The sequence below is a fragment of the Thermothelomyces thermophilus genome, chromosome 6 (genome assembly GCF_000226095.1).
Source record: "Thermothelomyces thermophilus ATCC 42464 chromosome 6, complete sequence".
Lineage (NCBI taxonomy): Eukaryota > Fungi > Ascomycota > Sordariomycetes > Sordariales > Chaetomiaceae > Thermothelomyces > Thermothelomyces thermophilus.
In genome coordinates this window covers 202,881-221,357 of record NC_016477.1, presented here as the reverse complement: position 1 = coordinate 221,357, position 18,477 = coordinate 202,881, and the positions used below count along the sequence as shown (strand labels likewise).

Genomic DNA, 18,477 nt, shown 5'->3' with positions numbered 1-18,477 from the left:
AAACCTGATTTCACCGATGCTTATAAATTAGCTACAGATACCCTAGAGAATAAAGCAGAAGTATAGCATAGTCAAAGGGCCATTTCTAATATAATAGGTATATAGGGAGACCAAACCAATCGACATCATTATAGCAAGGAAAACCATAGTAGTCTTATTTAGCATTATAGACATAGGTAACGACAAAGACATAATATTAGGGTTACTATAGCATGAAGATTATAACCTAGACATTAGCTAGAAGAATAGTAACTACCTACAACCCCAGATAGAGTCATATTTGACTAGCGAGATAGGGAGTATATAAGGATCGCAAGCAGACAATGCTCAGGGGAAGGCATATCCTATAGATTCATCACAAGAGACGGACAGTGGCAGGCAGACCACTACAGACTCTAGAAGAAGCGGTATAATGATACCGACGTTACGACAGGAGGAACGAGCTAAACCGCCGATAGCTGTTCTCTCCGTTGACGAATACAGAGCACTGTAACTAGAGTAGTAGGTTGAGACAGGAGAAATCGCTAGTATCGCTATAGATAGAACCAAGTTTGTATACTATTAGAAAATCGAGAAACGAGACGAGACTAGGAAAGTACTAAAGGAATACAAAGGATACCTAGCATTCGAACCGAAGCATTTAGAAGGATTACTAGAATATAGCCTATAGGATTACAAGATTAAGCTTAAAGAAGAAGCATAACTAAAGTTCTTTAAGATTTACTATACGAGCTAGATATAGAATGAAGAACTTAAGCGATATTTAGAGGAGAACCTTTAAAGAGGATATATCCGCCTGTCGACATTACTAGTAGGCTACCTAATCCTATTTATGCCTAAGAAAGACGGAAAGCTATAGTTATACATTAACTATTGGTAACTTAACGAATAGACCGTGAAAAACCGATACCTGTTACTGCTAATCTTATAGCTCCGAGATTAGTTAGCAGGAGCCTAATATTTTACACGTCTTGACTTGCTATCGGCCTATAACTATATATAGATCAAAGAAGGCAACAAGTAGAAAACGGCCTTTAGGACACCCTATAGCCACTACGAGTACCTCATCATGCTATTTGGATTTACAAACACGCCGGCAATGTTCTAAGCCCTAATTGATCAAGCTATCCGATCCTTTCTCGACAAATTTACGATATGTTATCTCGACAATATACTTATCTTCTCTAAAACTATAGACAAACACTAGAAGCACATAAGAGTAGTGCTAGATATATTATACGCGTACAAGCTATTAGTCAACAAGGAAAAGAGCAAATTCCATATTAGGAAAACGGTGTTTTCAGGATACAAGATATTCCTAGGACAAATCTAGATAAAACCTTTAAAAGTCAAAGCTATCAAGGATTAGCTACGACCGACGTTAGTCACGGAAGTACGAAGTTTCATTAGGTTTACAAACTTCTACCAGATGTTCATTAGGAACTTTAGAGCGATCGCACGACCTTTATACAAACTTACTAAGAAGAACGCTAAATTCCAATAGGAAGAGCAATATAAGCAAGCATTTATATAAATCTATAACGCTATTACTAAAGATCTAGTACTAGTGCTACCAGACCCTAAGAAGCCATTTAAGGTAGAAACGGACGCTTCAGACTATGCCATCGGAGGACAATTAGGACAACGAGACGAACAAGGGAAGCTACATCTTATAGCCTTCTTTTTAAAGAAGCTCGATAGACTATGTCTTAATTATCTAATCTATAATAAGGAACTACTTACGATTGTCAAAGCTTTTAAGGAATAGTGACTATACCTTAGTAGTACAATTAAACTAGTATAAGTATATATAGATTATGAGAATTTACGATACTTTATAATGACAAAGGAGCTTAATAGACAACAAATACGATAGGCAGAATTCCTTACGGAATTCAATTTTGAGATCTGCTACAAGAAGGGCAAAGAGAACATACAAGCAGACGCCTTAAGCCGATAAACAGATCATATAGAAGAATGAACAGAAACAACGCCACTATTATTTAAGGAACAAATAGACGGAACGTTATATCACGAAACGTAGATACCTATAGAAGACGATCTACTCGACTCGTTCCTAGAATGTTATACAATCTTTCAAGAAGAAAGGATCGACGAAGCATAGTATCAAGCAACACCTAACCCAGCGGTACCTGACGAAGTAGAAGAAAAAGATAGGAAACTCTAGTACCGAGGCAAAGCATATATCTACGGTAAAGACCAATAGCTGCGAATGATTCGAAAACTCTACAAGTCGAAACTCGGAGGATACAAAGGAGTCACGAAGACTGTTATATAAGTCAAGAAACACTACGACTTTCCATAGTTAATAATACGAGTTAAGGAAGTCGTATAGAGCTACGACATCTGCAATCAAAGCAAAACGGTATAATATAAGCTATATAGGCTACTTTAGCCACTACTAATAGCTAATAAACTATAGAGTTTAGTTATAATAGACTTTATTACAAAGCTGCCAGAATCTAAGGACACGGCTATAAGGGTAATCTATAATAATATTCTCACTATAGTAGACCGCCTAACTAAATAGGCATACTTCTTTCCCTATAAGGAGTCCTAGACAGCTAAACAGTTAGTAGACGTGATCTATCGGCAAGTCGTATCAGTGTACGCTTAGCCATAGGAATAGATTACCAACAGAGACACCAAGTTCGTATCAAAGTTCTGGCAAGCGTTAATATAATAATTAGGCGTTAATAGCAAGCTATTAACGGCATATTACCTATAGACCGATAGACAAACAGAGTGACTAAACCAAATCGTCAAATAGTATCTCTATTCTTACATTAACTACTAGCAAGACGACTAGGTCATACTATTACTAACAGTATAACTCACTTATAATATAATGCTAACGGAAACAACTAAAGTTATACTATTCTTCGTAAACTACAGATATAAAGCAGACCTTAGGCAAGGACTAGAAGTTATAGTGCCAAGAGCAGTAGTCAAAGCAGAACAAATATATATACTATATAAAAAGCTCAAAAAGGAACTCGAGTTTGTCAAGACTAGAATGAAGAATTACTACAACAAACACAGGCTCGAGGGACCTTGCCTAGAGAGGGGAGACAAAGTCTACTTGATTATATAGAACTTACAAACCAAATAACCAAGTACAAAGCTAGACTTTAAGAAGGTCAGACCCTTCGTTATCAAAGAACGAATTTCAACATCTAACTACCAACTATCGTTACCATTATCTATATAACTACGGACAGATGTTTTTTATATTTCACTTCTCGAACTAGCACCGAAAAACGCCAAGGTTGCTATACACATTAAAGCAAAAGACAAGGAAGAAGAATAAGACGTCAAAGAAATTCTAGATTTACGTATTATTAATAAGGAACTATAATATCTAGTCAAATGGCTCGATTTTAGACCAGAAGACAACTTATAGGAACCCGTTAAGAACCTAAATTGCCCTAAGAAACTTTAGCAGTTCTACCAGAGGAACCCTAATCGGCTAAGAGCGACAAACCAGAGACTAACCCGAAATCGGCTAGCAAGGACGGATCTAAAGGAACTTCAGGATACACGGTATCCCAAAGCTATCCGAAATCGGCGGACAGGCAAGATAGGGTCGAAGAAGACGTAGTAACTCTAGAAGTTTCCGCTGCCGCTGCCGCCTCAGCCTCCTCACGCTCCACTCGCTCCAACTCCTCTACACTGTCGATACCCCAAGCGATAGCCCGCGTCATTTTCTTGAACTACATTTGCTTTTGGAGGCGCAAACGGTTAACCTTCGCCATAGATACCGCTAACTTAGCCTCAGCCTTTTCTATCTTAGCCTCAAGCTTGTCATGCTACGAAACGATTCGATTAAGTTACTAAACCGAAATCCTAAATATATCGCACTAAGACTGGCCACGACGAACGCATTCAAGATAACGAGAAGAATCGGAAGCCGACACCTCGCAAGATAACTTGCAAGACTCGCAGAAAGAACACAGACGCTGCATGAGGGTAGGCACACGGAGAATCGATTAAATTAACTCGAAGCGCTAGAGGGACTTCGGATGGAAATTACAAGACTTCGACCTCTTCTTTATACGGTTAGCCATTGTGGTAACATTACGAAGGAAAGAAGAGAAGGGAAAAGCTAGAAACGTAACTACTTATAAACGTAGGATGTTAGCGCTATTTAAAACAAACCTAGGTCTTTCGAGGACGAAAGACCTGGAGGAAGGGCATCGTGTTACGATTTGGCCGTATAAGGCAACCTGGCAGGGCACATAGAACTAATCACAGGCAACGGATACATGGCCAATTAAGAACGGATCATTAGGACCGAGGAATGATCCTAGATGGATCATTAGGACGCTAACATGATCCAGTAAGTTAGATCATTAGATCATAGTAATGATCCAAAGATCCAGAAGAAGACTAGGGGGAAGGAAATTATATATAGTCACTCGTTCTGGCGAACTCTAGAAGTTTACTAGTGATAGTAATTACAATCACAGTACTTATACCAAGCATTGCTGATTACTGTGAGAGACAACTCTAAGTGTTGTTGTGAACCCCTTGGCTTTACCGAATCCCTTAGACGACCTGCCTGCTTGTCCCGCTCAATCCACCTTCGTCTGAACCCTTTTAGAAGAAGTCTGAGTTAGGTTCGTCACAAAATTACTAGAAGGATTTAAGTAGCTAGGGAAATATATAGAGTTGCGAAGAGCTCTATATAGCTTGAGAGACTCGTTATTCTTATAGTATAAGGAGTTTTATAAAATGTTATTAGAACTAGGTATAGAACCATTAGACAAAGAGAAGTACCTCTTCCTAAGCTATAATAAACAGGTTATTCTGATCTTCTATATTGATAACTTCTTAGTCTTCTTCTATAAAAGTAACGTTATAGCGGCTAAGTAGGTAATAAAAGAAATTAAAACTTAATATAATATCTATAAGTAAGGTAATGTTAGTTAGTTCCTTAGTATTAGGGTGATTCGAGACCGACCTATATATAAGATATTGTTAGTCTTTAACTAATATATTAGAAAGGTAGTAAGAAGATATAGGCTAGACATACCTAGTACGTATAAGCTAACTCTCTTAAGCTATAAAGAACTTAAGAAGTTCGAAGGGAGCGTTACTAATATATGGATTAAAGAGTATTAGGAGCTCGTCAGATTAATCCTATACTATATAGTTATATTACATCTAGACGTCGTATATGCCTATTTAGTACTCTCTCGATACCTAACTAACCTAGGACCAGACTACTTGTCAAAGGTATAGCAAGTAGTGAGATATCTATTTAGGAGCTCTTGCCTATTAATCTAATATAGAGGCAAGCGAGCGCTAGAAAGTCTGACACTTATAATCGCTAGGGACGCTTTATATATAGATAATCTAGACATACGATATTTGTTATAGGGATATATCTTCTTTCTATTTAGAGGTCCCATTATATAGAAGGCATCGTACTAGGATACTATTACGACGTCGAGCACTAAAGTAGAACTTCTAATACTCTCCCTTATAGTAAGAGAGGCTATAGCACTTAAAAGGCTATTTATAGATATCGATCTTAAGCTTAGAGAGCCTTAGAACATCTACTACGATAATTAGCAAACGATTAGACTAGTAATAGCTAAGAACGAACGTATCAATACTTGCCTATAGTATATAAATATCTATAATATATAGTTATACTAGGAAGTAGTAAAAGGAACGTTTAAAGCTATATATCTACTAACTAGTTGGATACTAGTAGATAGGCTTACTAAATAACTTAGCTAATAAACCTTTAAGCGCTAGAGGGCTCTCCTTAATCTTCAAGATATTAGTTATAGGCTAATATAACTAGGGGGTAGAAAATAAGTCAAATTCGTCAAACAAAATACCGCCTAATACTCCCTATCTACTATTATTAGCCATCGCTAGGATTAATAGCCTTACCCTTGCCTTTATCCTAGCTAGGCGATAACGTAGCGCCTAATACGTCATTAGACGCGCTAATACAAGCTTTACGATCCTCCTTAATCTTGCCTAACTAGTGGAAGATGTCGTATATAGAGCAGGCAATCTTTGTAAACCGTGTAAGTTTAACCTTATTAAGCTTGTACTCCTCTGTATCGTCTATATTAGCACGTTTAAGGTCATTCCAAGAAACTATATATAACTTCTTAAGATCCTATACGTAACTGTTAGTGATTTGCCTATATATTAGAGGTAGAGGTTTAGGATCTAGGGACTTATAGAAGCCTTAGCTCTATCCATTAGAGCCTTCGTTAAGTCCTTAGCCGACCTAATATAAGAAGCAAGACTACCATTATAGTTAGTATAAGTATTATAAGAGCTATTAGACGTATAGGCGATTAACGTATATCTCCCTACACTTATAGGAACTATAGGTATAATAGTAATAGTAGGAGCTAACGCCGGAATGATCGTGACATTTGCTAAAAGAACGTCCTACTAGAGCCGACCGTATATATATTCTATAGGGTACCTTACAAAGCTCGCTAGCTTCGATGTTGCTATATTTAGTCAGCTTAAACGATCTAGACGTGACTAGTAAAGCGCTAGAAACTGTGATAGAGTCGCTATCAAATTAACCAGAAGAAGCCGAACCACGTAAACTCGCTTAAATCGCTAGAACTACTAAGAAAACTACAAAACTAGTAATAAAGTTAATCAAATAGGGACAATAGGAACACTTACAGTATAGAAGCTTTAGTATACTTATACTTACGAGGTGTTATAGGAGCAGGAGTCGACCTACTAGCAGTTATAGTGTTTGTAATAGGTAGACCTAACGAGTCATCTATTGATTCAAGCATAAGAGGCGTCATCCTATTATTACTATTATGATTAAAACTAGTAATACTATTACTACTATAGTTATAATGGCCATATTTGATCTATAGCTTTAAAGGAATCGCTCTACTATACTCGACTCTTTTAGACTTCCGAATACAGAAGGCAGGCCCCCTGAAGGAGCTACCGAGGTAAGAGCGACAAAGGATATAATACCAAGAACAGTATCACCACAAAGCGTAGTTAAACGACTACTACGTTTAACTAGGGGGTGTGTCGGAAGCTATAGAGCTTCCAAACGTATTAGCCATATATATGCTACAGCTGTATGAGGCTGTTTAACGCATTGGCCAGTCCCTTTGTCTATAAATATCAGTCGTTTTGTCTCCTTTGTAGATAGCTTTAATAAGGCACTCTTTTCCTTCGTACAGCCACCTACTGTAGACTGCTTTCAACGCTCCCAGAAGCTTATCACTGCGTTCGGCAATTTGTTATTTTCCCCTCCCCCCTCTTTTGTGGGCGAGCACTTAGTTTGAAGCTGACAAACAGCTATGACTTGGTACGCTAATTATGTATGTACAGCACTTGAAAAGAAGAGAGCTCGTGAACCCGCAACGGCCTTGGGGGCCATCCTCGGCCTTCCTGTTTAAGCAACCCTTGCAGAGTAGTTGTTGACGGTAAGGGTGGTCTCGCCGCCGGTGAAGGGCTCGGTGCCCGCCTGGAAGACTGCGAACGGGAAAAAAAAGGGGGTTAGTGCACTTGTACCGCACGCATATATGGTATGCTGTTCGAGATCTCGTCTCCTTACTGAGAAGGTATTGGCTGCTGGCCGGGAAGCCCTGGTTGGACTGGAGATAGTTGAAGAAGTCCTTGACGTTGGCGCTGAAGCTGTTGCGGGGGCTGGGCGCTACGAAGCTGTAGACCCGCATGTTGCCGTTGAAGCCCGTCCACAGCTCCCAGTCCTGGCCGGCCACGTTGACGTGGCCCTGGGACGAGCCGATGGGGTAGACGTCGCCGAATCTCGCCAGCCTATTACAGTATCATTGACAAGAAGAGAGAGTCAGCAGGGTTAAGGAAAGAGGGCGAAGCAATGGATAAGAAAATAAAACAGGAGAAAGGAAAAGAAAAGAAAAGAGAAGAAAAGAAAAAAGAAAAAAAAAACTGACCAGATCATGAGCTCGTAGTCGCCGCTGCTGGTCGCGTGGTTCGGGTCTGCCGCGGTGAAGAGGTCGTAGGCCACGTTGGCGCGGATGTTGGTGTTGCTGTAGGACCACGAGATGGAGGTCTGCAGGTTGCTGATGGACGAGATGGTCCTGCCCTTGGGCACCTGCAGGCCGCAGTTGGCGAAGCTCTTGACCTGGTTCTGGCCTCCTTCCCACTGCCAGGTCGTGTGCCAGGCGACGCCGCTGGAGCTGCTGCTGTCGACGTAGGTGCACTGATGGCCGCCCGAGGCCGAATCCTTGCCCCAGTTGTTGTTGTTGACCTCGTAACCGTTGCCCGACCAGTAGCCGTACTGCTCGCACAACGTCGCCTGCTGCCGCTTGTCGAGCGCCGTCAGGGGGCTCGCCGCCGTGACCGACGAGAGGAACAAGAGCAGAAACGGCTGCATGATGAATCTAAACGCTGCCACGATGGCGGAAAGGAGTATTCTTGAGTCTTGAAAGAAAGAAACTGCTACTAATTATTATTAATCACTGACGGGTCTTTGTCGTCGTCCCTACGGGAGAAAGATATATAATACTGCACCACTGTGTAATTATGCGCGCCGGAGTCGTCTCAAACAACTCCTTGTCTTGCGACATAATTAATTACCAAGGTCAGGACGAATACGAGTAAGTTTTGATGTGCGGAAGCCGAGAACACATGCCGTAACCCCCTTACCGGGTCGCGATACGCCTGCCGATTGGACACTGACGTTGCAACCGAGCGCAGTTCGCGACAACAACTCGGACTGGTTTAAAAAAAGGCGGAACCCGCCTCCGCCCGGGCAGCCCGGGTTCTCCAGAAGAAGGTCGGTCCTCGGCTTCCGCTCCGCAACGGGAGGGCTGGCGACGGAGCTTACCATGGTCTCTTGCCCCTTTAGTCCACCTCCCGGGGATTCAAGAAACAGCTGAGAACCTGTCAACACCTACGAGCGACATCACGCGGCACGGGACGCTTGCATAGTACCCGGCTCGACCTCGGTCTTGTCTGGATGCAGGAAGGAGGCTCGTTGAAGTTCTAATTGGCGCGCCTGAGTGTTGTTGTCTCATTCCCCCCCCCCCCCCCCCCCCCTTCTTCTTCTCCCCTCTCCTTAATACCGACGATCTCGGGATGCAACCCGAGCATCGGTCGGCTTCTGTGGAGGCGCATAGCTGGATGGCGGGGTCCCTGGGCCGCTCTGCCAAGGTCCCGGAACCTCGGTTCTGCACCGTCGATGCGCCCCAATAGGGTCTCATTTGCCGCCTGTCCCCACGGTCCACGCTCCAGGGCGGCTGTTTACGCCTATTTTATTACCCGGAAGACCCGCTGACACCTCCGCTCCCGCCCTGTCTGTTTCCCATGCAAGAGGGATCCCCGGGGGAATCCAGGCTAATACGGGTAAAATGCTGCACAGAACAGGATCAACATACATGCTGATATCACAGACTGCCTCTGGGCTAGTTCCCCTCGAGCGCGGGGTCATGGGGAACCGACCGGGTACCGGGTCCTTACAGTGATCTCGCGGGGGCGGAGTTGGGCGGCGAGCAGCGTATATGTTTTGTCGTTTTGCATTTGGAAGGGGGGGGGGGGGGGATGGAGAAGAAATCAATCATCAAGGAGCTCTCGCTGCTCTACCACCACCGTCCCGCCCATCCAGCCACCCATGATGGTTGTTGCCACCATGAAGGCCTCTGTATCATGCCTCGTCGGCATGAGCGCCGTGGCCTACGGCCTCGATGGCCCTTTCCAGACCTACCCCGACTGCACCAAGCCCCCCCTGTCCGATATTAAGGTGTGCGACCGGACACTGCCCGAGGCGGAGCGGGCGGCAGCCCTCGTGGCAGCCCTGACCGACGAGGAGAAGCTGCAAAACCTGGTCAGGTATGTATGCGGAGAGAGAGAAACACACACACACGCGCGCGCGCGCACACACACACACACACACTCTCTCTCTCTCTCTCTCGCGTACCATGGGTGCCGTCTGACGTTTTCCCTTTGTCTCTGTGTCCAGCAAGGCGCCGGGGGCGCCGCGGATCGGCCTGCCCGCGTACAACTGGTGGAGCGAGGCGCTGCACGGGGTGGCCCACGCGCCCGGGACGCAGTTCCGCGACGGGCCGGGGGACTTCAACTCGTCCACGTCGTTCCCGATGCCGCTGCTGATGGCCGCCGCCTTCGACGACGAGCTGATCGAGGCCGTCGGCGACGTCATCGGCACCGAGGCCCGCGCCTTTGGCAACGCCGGCTGGTCCGGCCTCGACTACTGGACCCCCAACGTCAACCCCTTCCGGGACCCCCGCTGGGGCCGCGGCTCCGAGACGCCGGGCGAGGACGTCGTGCGCCTCAAGCGCTACGCCGCCTCCATGATCCGCGGGCTCGAGGGTCGTTCCTCCTCCTCCTCCTCCTGCTCCTTCGGATCCGGAGGGGAGCCGCCGCGCGTCATCTCGACCTGCAAGCACTACGCCGGCAACGACTTTGAGGACTGGAACGGCACGACGCGGCACGACTTCGACGCCGTCATCTCGGCGCAGGACCTGGCCGAGTACTACCTGGCGCCGTTCCAGCAGTGCGCGCGCGACTCGCGCGTCGGCTCCGTCATGTGCGCCTACAACGCCGTCAACGGGGTGCCGTCGTGCGCCAACTCGTACCTCATGAACACGATCCTGCGCGGGCACTGGAACTGGACCGAGCACGACAACTACGTCACCAGCGACTGCGAGGCCGTCCTCGACGTCTCGGCCCACCACCACTACGCCGACACCAACGCCGAGGGCACCGGCCTCTGCTTCGAGGCCGGCATGGACACGAGCTGCGAGTACGAGGGCTCCTCCGACATCCCGGGCGCCTCCGCCGGCGGCTTCCTGACCTGGCCCGCCGTCGACCGCGCCCTGACGCGGCTGTACCGGAGCCTGGTGCGGGTCGGCTACTTTGACGGCCCCGAGTCGCCGCACGCCTCGCTGGGCTGGGCCGACGTCAACCGGCCCGAGGCGCAGGAGCTGGCCCTGCGCGCTGCCGTCGAGGGCATCGTGCTGCTCAAGAACGACAACGACACGCTGCCGCTGCCGCTGCCGGACGATGTCGTTGTCACCGCTGATGGTGGCCGCCGCCGCGTCGCCATGATCGGCTTCTGGGCCGACGCCCCGGACAAGCTGTTTGGCGGGTACAGCGGCGCGCCCCCCTTCGCGCGCTCGCCCGCGAGCGCCGCCCGGCAGCTGGGCTGGAACGTCACGGTCGCCGGAGGGCCCGTCCTGGAGGGAGACTCGGACGAGGAGGAGGACACGTGGACGGCGCCGGCCGTCGAGGCGGCCGCCGACGCCGACTACATCGTCTACTTTGGCGGCCTGGACACGTCGGCGGCGGGCGAGACCAAGGACCGGATGACGATCGGGTGGCCGGCGGCGCAGCTGGCGCTCATCTCGGAGCTGGCGCGGCTCGGCAAGCCCGTCGTGGTGGTGCAGATGGGCGACCAGCTCGACGACACGCCCCTCTTCGAGCTGGACGGGGTGGGCGCCGTCCTGTGGGCCAACTGGCCGGGCCAGGACGGCGGCACGGCCGTGGTCCGGCTGCTCAGCGGCGCCGAGAGCCCGGCCGGCCGCCTGCCCGTGACCCAGTACCCGGCCAACTACACCGACGCGGTGCCCCTGACCGACATGACCCTGCGCCCGTCGGCGACCAACCCGGGCCGGACCTACCGCTGGTACCCGACTCCCGTCCGGCCCTTCGGCTTCGGCCTCCACTATACCACCTTCCGGGCCGAGTTCGGCCCCCACCCCTTCTTCCCGGGGGCGGGCAAGGGCGATGGCGACGGCGAGGACAAGGGCGAGAGCAAGAGCGAGATCAGGACGCAGCAGCAGCAACAGCAGCAGCAGCAGCAGCGCAGGGCGGCGGCGGCGGCCACCACGCCGATCCGGGACCTGCTCCGCGACTGCGACAAGACGTACCCGGACACGTGCCCGCTGCCGCCGCTGACGGTGCGCGTGACCAACGAGGGCGAGCGCGCGTCCGACTACGTGGTGCTGGCCTTCGTGTCGGGCGAGTACGGGCCGGCGCCGTACCCGATCAAGACGCTGGTCTCGTACGCGCGGGCGCGCGGGCTAAAGGGGAAGGGCGGCGACGGCGACGGCGACGGCGACGGCGCCACCACTACCGTCTCGCTCGACTGGACCGTCGGCAACCTGGCCCGCCACGACGAGCGCGGCAACACAATCCTGTACCCGGGAACTTACACCCTCACTCTCGACGAGCCGGCCCAGGCGAGCGTGCAGTTCGCCCTCGAGGGCGAGCCCGTCGTGCTCGACGAGTGGCCTGCGCCGCCGAGTGCCAACTCCACCGCCAGGGGGAGGCACAGGTAATAATTATAAAGGTAAAAAAAAAGGCCACTCGGTTTCATTCCGATACTTAGAACATGCTCGGAAATAAGCAATGCTGGGAAGCGGTGTGAGACTTGATCTGGCGGTTATATTTGGAAAAGCAGGAAATGCCCAGAAGATAAAAAGACCAACAAGAGTCGGAGCATGGACTAGATAGATATGTTTGAGACTTGCCAGTAAAATCGGGATATAGACCGCCGCAAAGTGCCAATAACATACATTCTCCCCACGTTTTGTAAATGTGGTGCGCTTGCATGATCGTGGGATATCTCGACTCTAGATTCCAATAAATGCTGTGGAACTCCAAGGAGAAAATGAGGAGAAGTCACAGTCGCACACGGGATTCGCACTAAGATATCCAAAGCCCGTACGTACATGGGAGCATATTAGTAGATATCGGGAACTCGCTCAGTAGCTCATCAAGTCTGCCCATACGTCAGCCAGTGAGCACAAACACACATCGGTAAACACTCGCGACTCGAGAGTTCATGAATCAAATAAGAGAAGGGGGATAGAGAAAAAAAGGGAGGGAAAGGGAAAGGGAGAGGGGAAAAAAAAGAAAAAGAAAGGAAAAAAAAAAGGTACGTACCTCTCCCGAATAACCCCCTCTTGGCCCAGTCCATGGCCATCATGACGCGGGTGCGGAAGCTGACGCTCTGGGCAAAGTAGATGCTCCGCCAGGCGTACACGGCCCACAGGCCGCCGGCCAAGCCCCAGCCCTTGCCGAGGTCGAAGACGGCCGAGTTGCCGATGTAGGCGAGGCTGCCGAGGTGCTTGTACTCGAAGGCCTTGTAGACGGCGGCGTCGAGGTCGCCGTCGAGTATGTCGTTTGCGCGGAGGGCCGGGGTGGCGCGGGCGAGCTTGTTGAACTTGCGGGCCAGGTATTGGCCCTGCTGGTGGGCGCGCTGGGCCGTGGCCGGCAGGCTGGTCAGCTTCCTGTCGATCTGGCGGAGCAGCTCGCGCAGCTCGCCAAAGTCGAGCGTGCCCGACTGGTCGCGGTCGTACTCGGCAAAGAGCTTGTCGAGCCGGCGGAGGTGGCCGACGGCCTGGGGGAAGCGCCGCTTGACCTGCTCGGCCACGCTGCGCCAGTCCGAGAAGCGCAGCTGCAGCCTCTCCGGGTCCGACCCGTGCTTCCACGCGAGGCTGCGCAGGAAGGTGACGATGTGGTCGGCAACGTTGTTCTGCACCGTCGCGCAGTCGCCGATGGCGTAGACGTCGCCGAGCGGCGTCCCGTTGAGGCGGAGGTGCGTGTCCGTCTCGAGCGCGCGCCGGTTGCTCTGGGCGCTGCCGAGCTTCTTGGCCAGCCGCCGGCAGAACTCGTTCTGGGACACGCCCGTCGACCAGAGGCAGAAGCCCATGGGCAGCTCCTTGGTGACGATGCCGCCGTCCGCGTCCTTTTGCGTGAAGACGATGCTGTCCGGGCGGACCTCGCTGACGCGCGAGTTGGTCAGCACCTCGACCTGGTCGCGCGCGAACCGGTCCTCGGCGTACTTGGAGAGCGTCTCGTCGTACGTGTTGAGGATGTGGTCGCGGCTCTGGATCAGGTGGACCGAGATCTCGTTGCGGAGGAGGCGGGGGAACAGCTGGATCAGGTCCTCGTTGAGCAGGTCGAAGAGCTCGGCGGCGAACTCGACGCCGGTGGGGCCGCCGCCGCAGACGACGAACGAGAGGAGCCGCTTGCGCTCCTCGTCCGTCGTCGTCGGGAGGCAGGCGAGCTCCAGGTTCTGGATCACCTTGTTGCGGATCTCGCGCGCGTCGTTGATGTCCCTGAGGAAGTGGCAGTGCTCGAGCCCCTTGACGCCGTGCGGGTTCGTGACGGAGCCGACGGCGATGACCAGCTTGTCGTACGGGACGTAGAAGCGCTGCTCGACGCCGTTGCAGTCCACCTGCGAGACCTCGACCAGGCGGGCCGAGAAGTCGACGTCCTCGGCGCGGGCGCGCAGGAAGTGGCCGCCGATGCCGTGTACGATCCTCCGGATGGGCTCTACCAGCGAGCGCAGCCCGAGCGTCCCCACCGTGGCGGACGGCAGCATCGGCGTGAAGAGGAAGTAGTTTGCGGGAGAGATGACGGTGACGTGGTAGTTGTCCGGGTCCAGCTCCTTGATCAGCGAGACGCCGCCCCAGCCGCCGCCGAGTATCACCAGCCTCGGCTTGTCCTTCTGGCGGCGCATCTCCTCGCTGTCGTCATCGTCGATGTAGTATTCGAGGATCGGCAGGTTCTTGGGTCCGCCGCGGCGGGGGCTGAGGGCCAGGGCCGAGATGTCGATGTCGGCCTGGCTCGGGTGCGTGTGGTAGGTCGACGCGTCGTAGAGGAAGAAGCCGAGCACGCCGACGCCGATCAGCAGCACCGAGCCGCCGAGCCACGCCGCGGCGCGGTAGGCAAAGTTGAGCAGCCGCGGCTTTCCTTGAGGGAGGGGCTTGCCCGATAATTGGCGCGCGAGCACCAGGGGCGCAGGGAAGAGAGGCCTCGAGGGATGAAGGTCCGTCGTCGTCGTCGTCGTTCCTTCGCTTTGCCCTGCAGCCTCTGGCCTAGTAATACTCGGCGTCCTCGTGAACAAGGGTTGAAGCCGTATCCTGCTCCGTTGGGTCGTCCGTGCCGTCAGGTTCGCGCCGCGGGGGCCAAGACGGCCCACTTGCCGAGCTGCTCGAGCGCCGAGCATCGCGATGTGGGTTATTTAGTTCCTTTTTTTGGTGTTGCAAGCCGCGACGTCAATTATGCCCGACGAAGGGGATTAGCTGTTCATGAGAAGAAAAAAAGAGAAAAGAAAAGAAAGAAAGCAGTGCAACGAGGGACCTGTATAGAAGAATAAAATGGCGCAATCCCGGCGCAGGAAATATTCTCCTTTCTTCTTTCTGGAAAGAAGCGAGTCAATTGAGAAGTAAGGACCGATCCGGCGACAGGAGAGCTGAGTGTGACCAACGCAGCAACGCAGCGCCGCAGCGCACTACGTCAGTTCCCCAGCCGCTGGGGCTTTGGCGAGATGTAGTGCCATTTCACATAGTCCGTTTAACTAATCGTGCGTATCTGCTGCTTGATGTGGGTTAGCCAGAGTTCCGTGCCATTCGCTATTTGCACTAACCTCTGGGTCTGCTATTTCCGGGTACGCCAGGGCCCAACGACAGGGGTTGTACAGTACATACATACATACATACTGTAACTACATACCTCTGTTCACTACTGTAATTCCCATGTTTTGCAGTGCCTTCCTGCGATCACTGCTGAATTTTGACTGGGTAATCGGAATCTGGGCAATCCTGAACAACATCAGGCACTTCTGAATTGATCTGGCATGCGCACTCCTGAGTTCGATTGTATTAAGGCACCTATTATAGGATACAGCGATGTCTTAGTTTCTTTGGGCAATTAATCTTCCAGATTCTAACTTAAGCCTATTTGTCAACTACAGAAATTTATCGGCAATATTGAGCTGTAGTACTGGGATTGCGGCAAGCATTCCGCAGCTGTTTCTTCTCTCTATTCTTCTAATTAATCCCTACCTACCTGGGTGCTTTGAACTCGTGTCCTCACGTCTCGGCCAGCGGACGTCCAATTTCACATCCCCCCCCAACACTCGGGCCATGCCGATCTCAGATCCAAAGGCCCTACGGAGTAGTCTCCGCTGATTCCGTCCCGGCCAGCGGGATTCTGGATCTCGTCTCGACAAGAACCTACCTAGGGACTCCGCACCTCAGGTACCTTAGCCACGGGGGTATCTTGCCTGACCTTGAGTTCTAGTACCTGATTACCTTCAGGCGCCTCCTCTTTCACGGTTCTTGGTCATCAGACTCGTGATGCGCATTTTGCGCTTCAAACGGTTGGTAGTTGGCGGCCTCGTGTTGTTGTTGCCTTTTCTGTTTGAATTCAGGCCGACTCTTGAAATCTCGGCTTGCGGTTGCCGTCTTGCCCTCTTTTGACCTCTCTTGTTGGTCCCATCCCATCCAACCGAACCGAACCTTTTTCAGCCTCCACAGCCCTGTGCCGCTGGAAGTTAATTATCACCAACCTGTGGACCAACCCAACTGCGCCTCCCAAGCAGTGACCAGACTCAACTGACCTAACACCGGCCCATTTCCTGGGGAAGGTACTAATTAGACCCAAAAAAAGAAAAGAAACAAAGAGAAAGAAAATGCACACAACCAACACTGAAACAACCATGACATGTCCGCCCAACTTGCAGTCATCGCCATCGCCGACACCGCCACTTTTGCGCTTGAGCCCCCGCATCCGGCACCGCATTTACCGCTATCTGGGCCTGGCATCGTGGGATGGCCACCCCTACACGTACAAAATCAAGGGCGGGAAAACGCTGTACCACTCGTGGTACGTGCCAAAGCCAAGCTCTTTCCACGGTTTGCTGCTCTCTTGTCGCGCCCTTCACGCCGAGGCGGCCGCGCTGCTGTACTCGGCTAACCGCTTCTTCGTCTGGTACTCTTCTCGTCGCAACCGCTCCCGTTTGGGCTCGGAATCAGGGCTGTACTTTCTGCATGCTCTGACCGCGCCGGCGCTTTGGTCCCTTTCCAGGCTCAAGATTGTTCTCAACCAGGCCTCCTGCCATGAGCTCGACAGACGCGACCACGACACGGGGAGTTGCTGCTTCTACGATCCCCATCGCTGGAAGCCTATTTACTCGGATGGCACGTCCCAGTGCCACGGGCACCCCAAGACCGCACACCAACACCCGCTCCTGAGCCGAGATCTTGAGGGCATCCGCGATGATGTATCGAAATATGCCCGCGCCGTGGTGAGAGACTGGCGCTCAGTCGCCCCACGTCTTTTGTCCGGCGTTACTCCGGGGCATCTCGCCCTCTCTGTGGTTTGCGACATCGACCCCGGACACCCAGAGGCTCGACCGCTGGCCGAGTTGGTCGTGGCACCCATCCTCCTCCTCCCGCCGGGCCACCTCCGAAAATGCAACATCCGGCTAGCCATGACACCGGACGGCAGGCTCCAGCAGCTCGCAAAGGATGCGGTGTGTCGTTCCTGCGGAATTGCCACCGATCCCTTGCCGCTGCCGCCCAACGCCGATCCGGTTCTGACTGCCCTCCCACGCGAGCTCCGCCTCCGGATCCTCGAGTATACCGACCTCGTCACTCCAACGAGACAGGTCATGTGGAGCGGACAGGACCGCGCATATAGTGTGTTCGCCTTCGCATACTCGGACAGAGGCATCGCCGACGAAAACCACAGGGCACAATTTTTCAGGTGTTGGATAGGAGAGGACCTGGCACCAGAGCCACCGAGCCCCGGCTGCTTCTGCCGCCGCCATCACGCCGCCTTTTCGCCGGCCTGTAAATGCTGGGTGCCCCCCGGTCCTTCCCTTTTCCTCGTCTGCCGTACCCTGTACGAGGACGCCCAGTATGTTTTCTTCTCCAAGAATCGCTTCACCGTCCATGACTACAAGATATCCCCGCCCTGGGCCCTGCCCTTCGTTGAGGATTGCGAAGAGGACGAGCTCCCACCCAAATACCCGTATCCGAACGAGCGCTTTGCCGCCTCCCACTTCCTGCGGGAAATCATCCCCGCGCCCTCCCTCGCCCACCTCCGATTCCTCGAGCTGGTCTTTCCCCCTTACCGCCCCGGCAGCTGGCCCGAGACGCATCACCCTGCCATGCAGGACTGGCGCGCAACCATCGACTGGCTCCGGCCCAGGATTAACACACGCAGGCTCACGCTTCAGCTGGCCGTGTCAAACGTGGGTGACATTGCGCTGGAACCGTATTACCGGCCGATAACGGCCGAAGAAGCCCGGGACATGTTGAAGGCATACATGGACCTCGTGCAGCCCCTGGCACGGCTCGCCGACGACGGGCTTGCCCGCTTTTATGCCCACTTCCCCCACCCACAGCAGTGGACCGAGGAGTTCAGGTTTAATAGCACCTCGCATGATTGGGATCGGTTGCGGCGCGCAGAGCTCGCCCTCAAGGAGCATGCCGAACGTTGCGTTCTGGGCTCCCGGTACGACAGCCTCCACGCTGACGGCAAGGAGGAGCCGAGACTCGGCGATTGGCAAGAAATGTACTGGGATTGTTAATTACTAGGTTCCTAACCTTGATTGCGGATGTCAGCTCCTTTAATTCTATCTAGGATGGGTAAGTAATTACGTGGCTGACAGTTTCCCCCGACTAATTATCCATGTTA

At 51.8% G+C, this 18,477-nt stretch overlaps 4 protein-coding genes across 4 annotated transcripts; 2 read left to right on the top strand and 2 right to left on the bottom strand.

Annotated features, from left to right (window-relative positions):
• Positions 1–7,055: 7,055 nt before the first annotated feature.
• MYCTH_109444 (glycoside hydrolase family 12 protein) lies at positions 7,056–8,465 on the bottom strand. The gene is made up of 3 exons (XM_003665729.1): positions 7,956–8,465; positions 7,598–7,818; positions 7,056–7,515 (listed from the first exon to the last, which is right to left on the bottom strand). The coding sequence occupies exons 1-3, from the start codon at positions 8,396–8,398 to the stop codon at positions 7,436–7,438; spliced, it is 744 nt and encodes a 247-aa protein (XP_003665777.1). The 5' UTR covers positions 8,399–8,465; the 3' UTR covers positions 7,056–7,435.
• Positions 8,466–9,682: 1,217 nt separating this feature from the next.
• On the top strand, positions 9,683–12,320 carry MYCTH_104628 (glycoside hydrolase family 3 protein; the record flags this gene model as incomplete). Its single annotated transcript, XM_003665728.1, has 2 exons — positions 9,683–9,852; positions 9,983–12,320. The coding sequence occupies 2 exons, from the start codon at positions 9,683–9,685 to the stop codon at positions 12,318–12,320; spliced, it is 2,508 nt and encodes an 835-aa protein (XP_003665776.1).
• Positions 12,321–12,533: 213 nt separating this feature from the next.
• Positions 12,534–15,239, bottom strand: MYCTH_2309784 (uncharacterized protein). Its single transcript, XM_003665727.1, has 2 exons — positions 12,928–15,239; positions 12,534–12,763 (listed from the first exon to the last, which is right to left on the bottom strand). The coding sequence occupies exons 1-2, from the start codon at positions 14,996–14,998 to the stop codon at positions 12,747–12,749; spliced, it is 2,088 nt and encodes a 695-aa protein (XP_003665775.1). The 5' UTR covers positions 14,999–15,239; the 3' UTR covers positions 12,534–12,746.
• A 1,796-nt stretch (positions 15,240–17,035) lies between these two features.
• MYCTH_58986 (uncharacterized protein) lies at positions 17,036–18,370 on the top strand (the record flags this gene model as incomplete). Its single annotated transcript, XM_003665726.1, has 1 exon — positions 17,036–18,370. A coding segment is annotated over one exon (1,335 nt), but the record flags the coding sequence as incomplete, so codon positions are not given.
• Between the last annotated feature and the right edge of the window lie 107 nt (positions 18,371–18,477).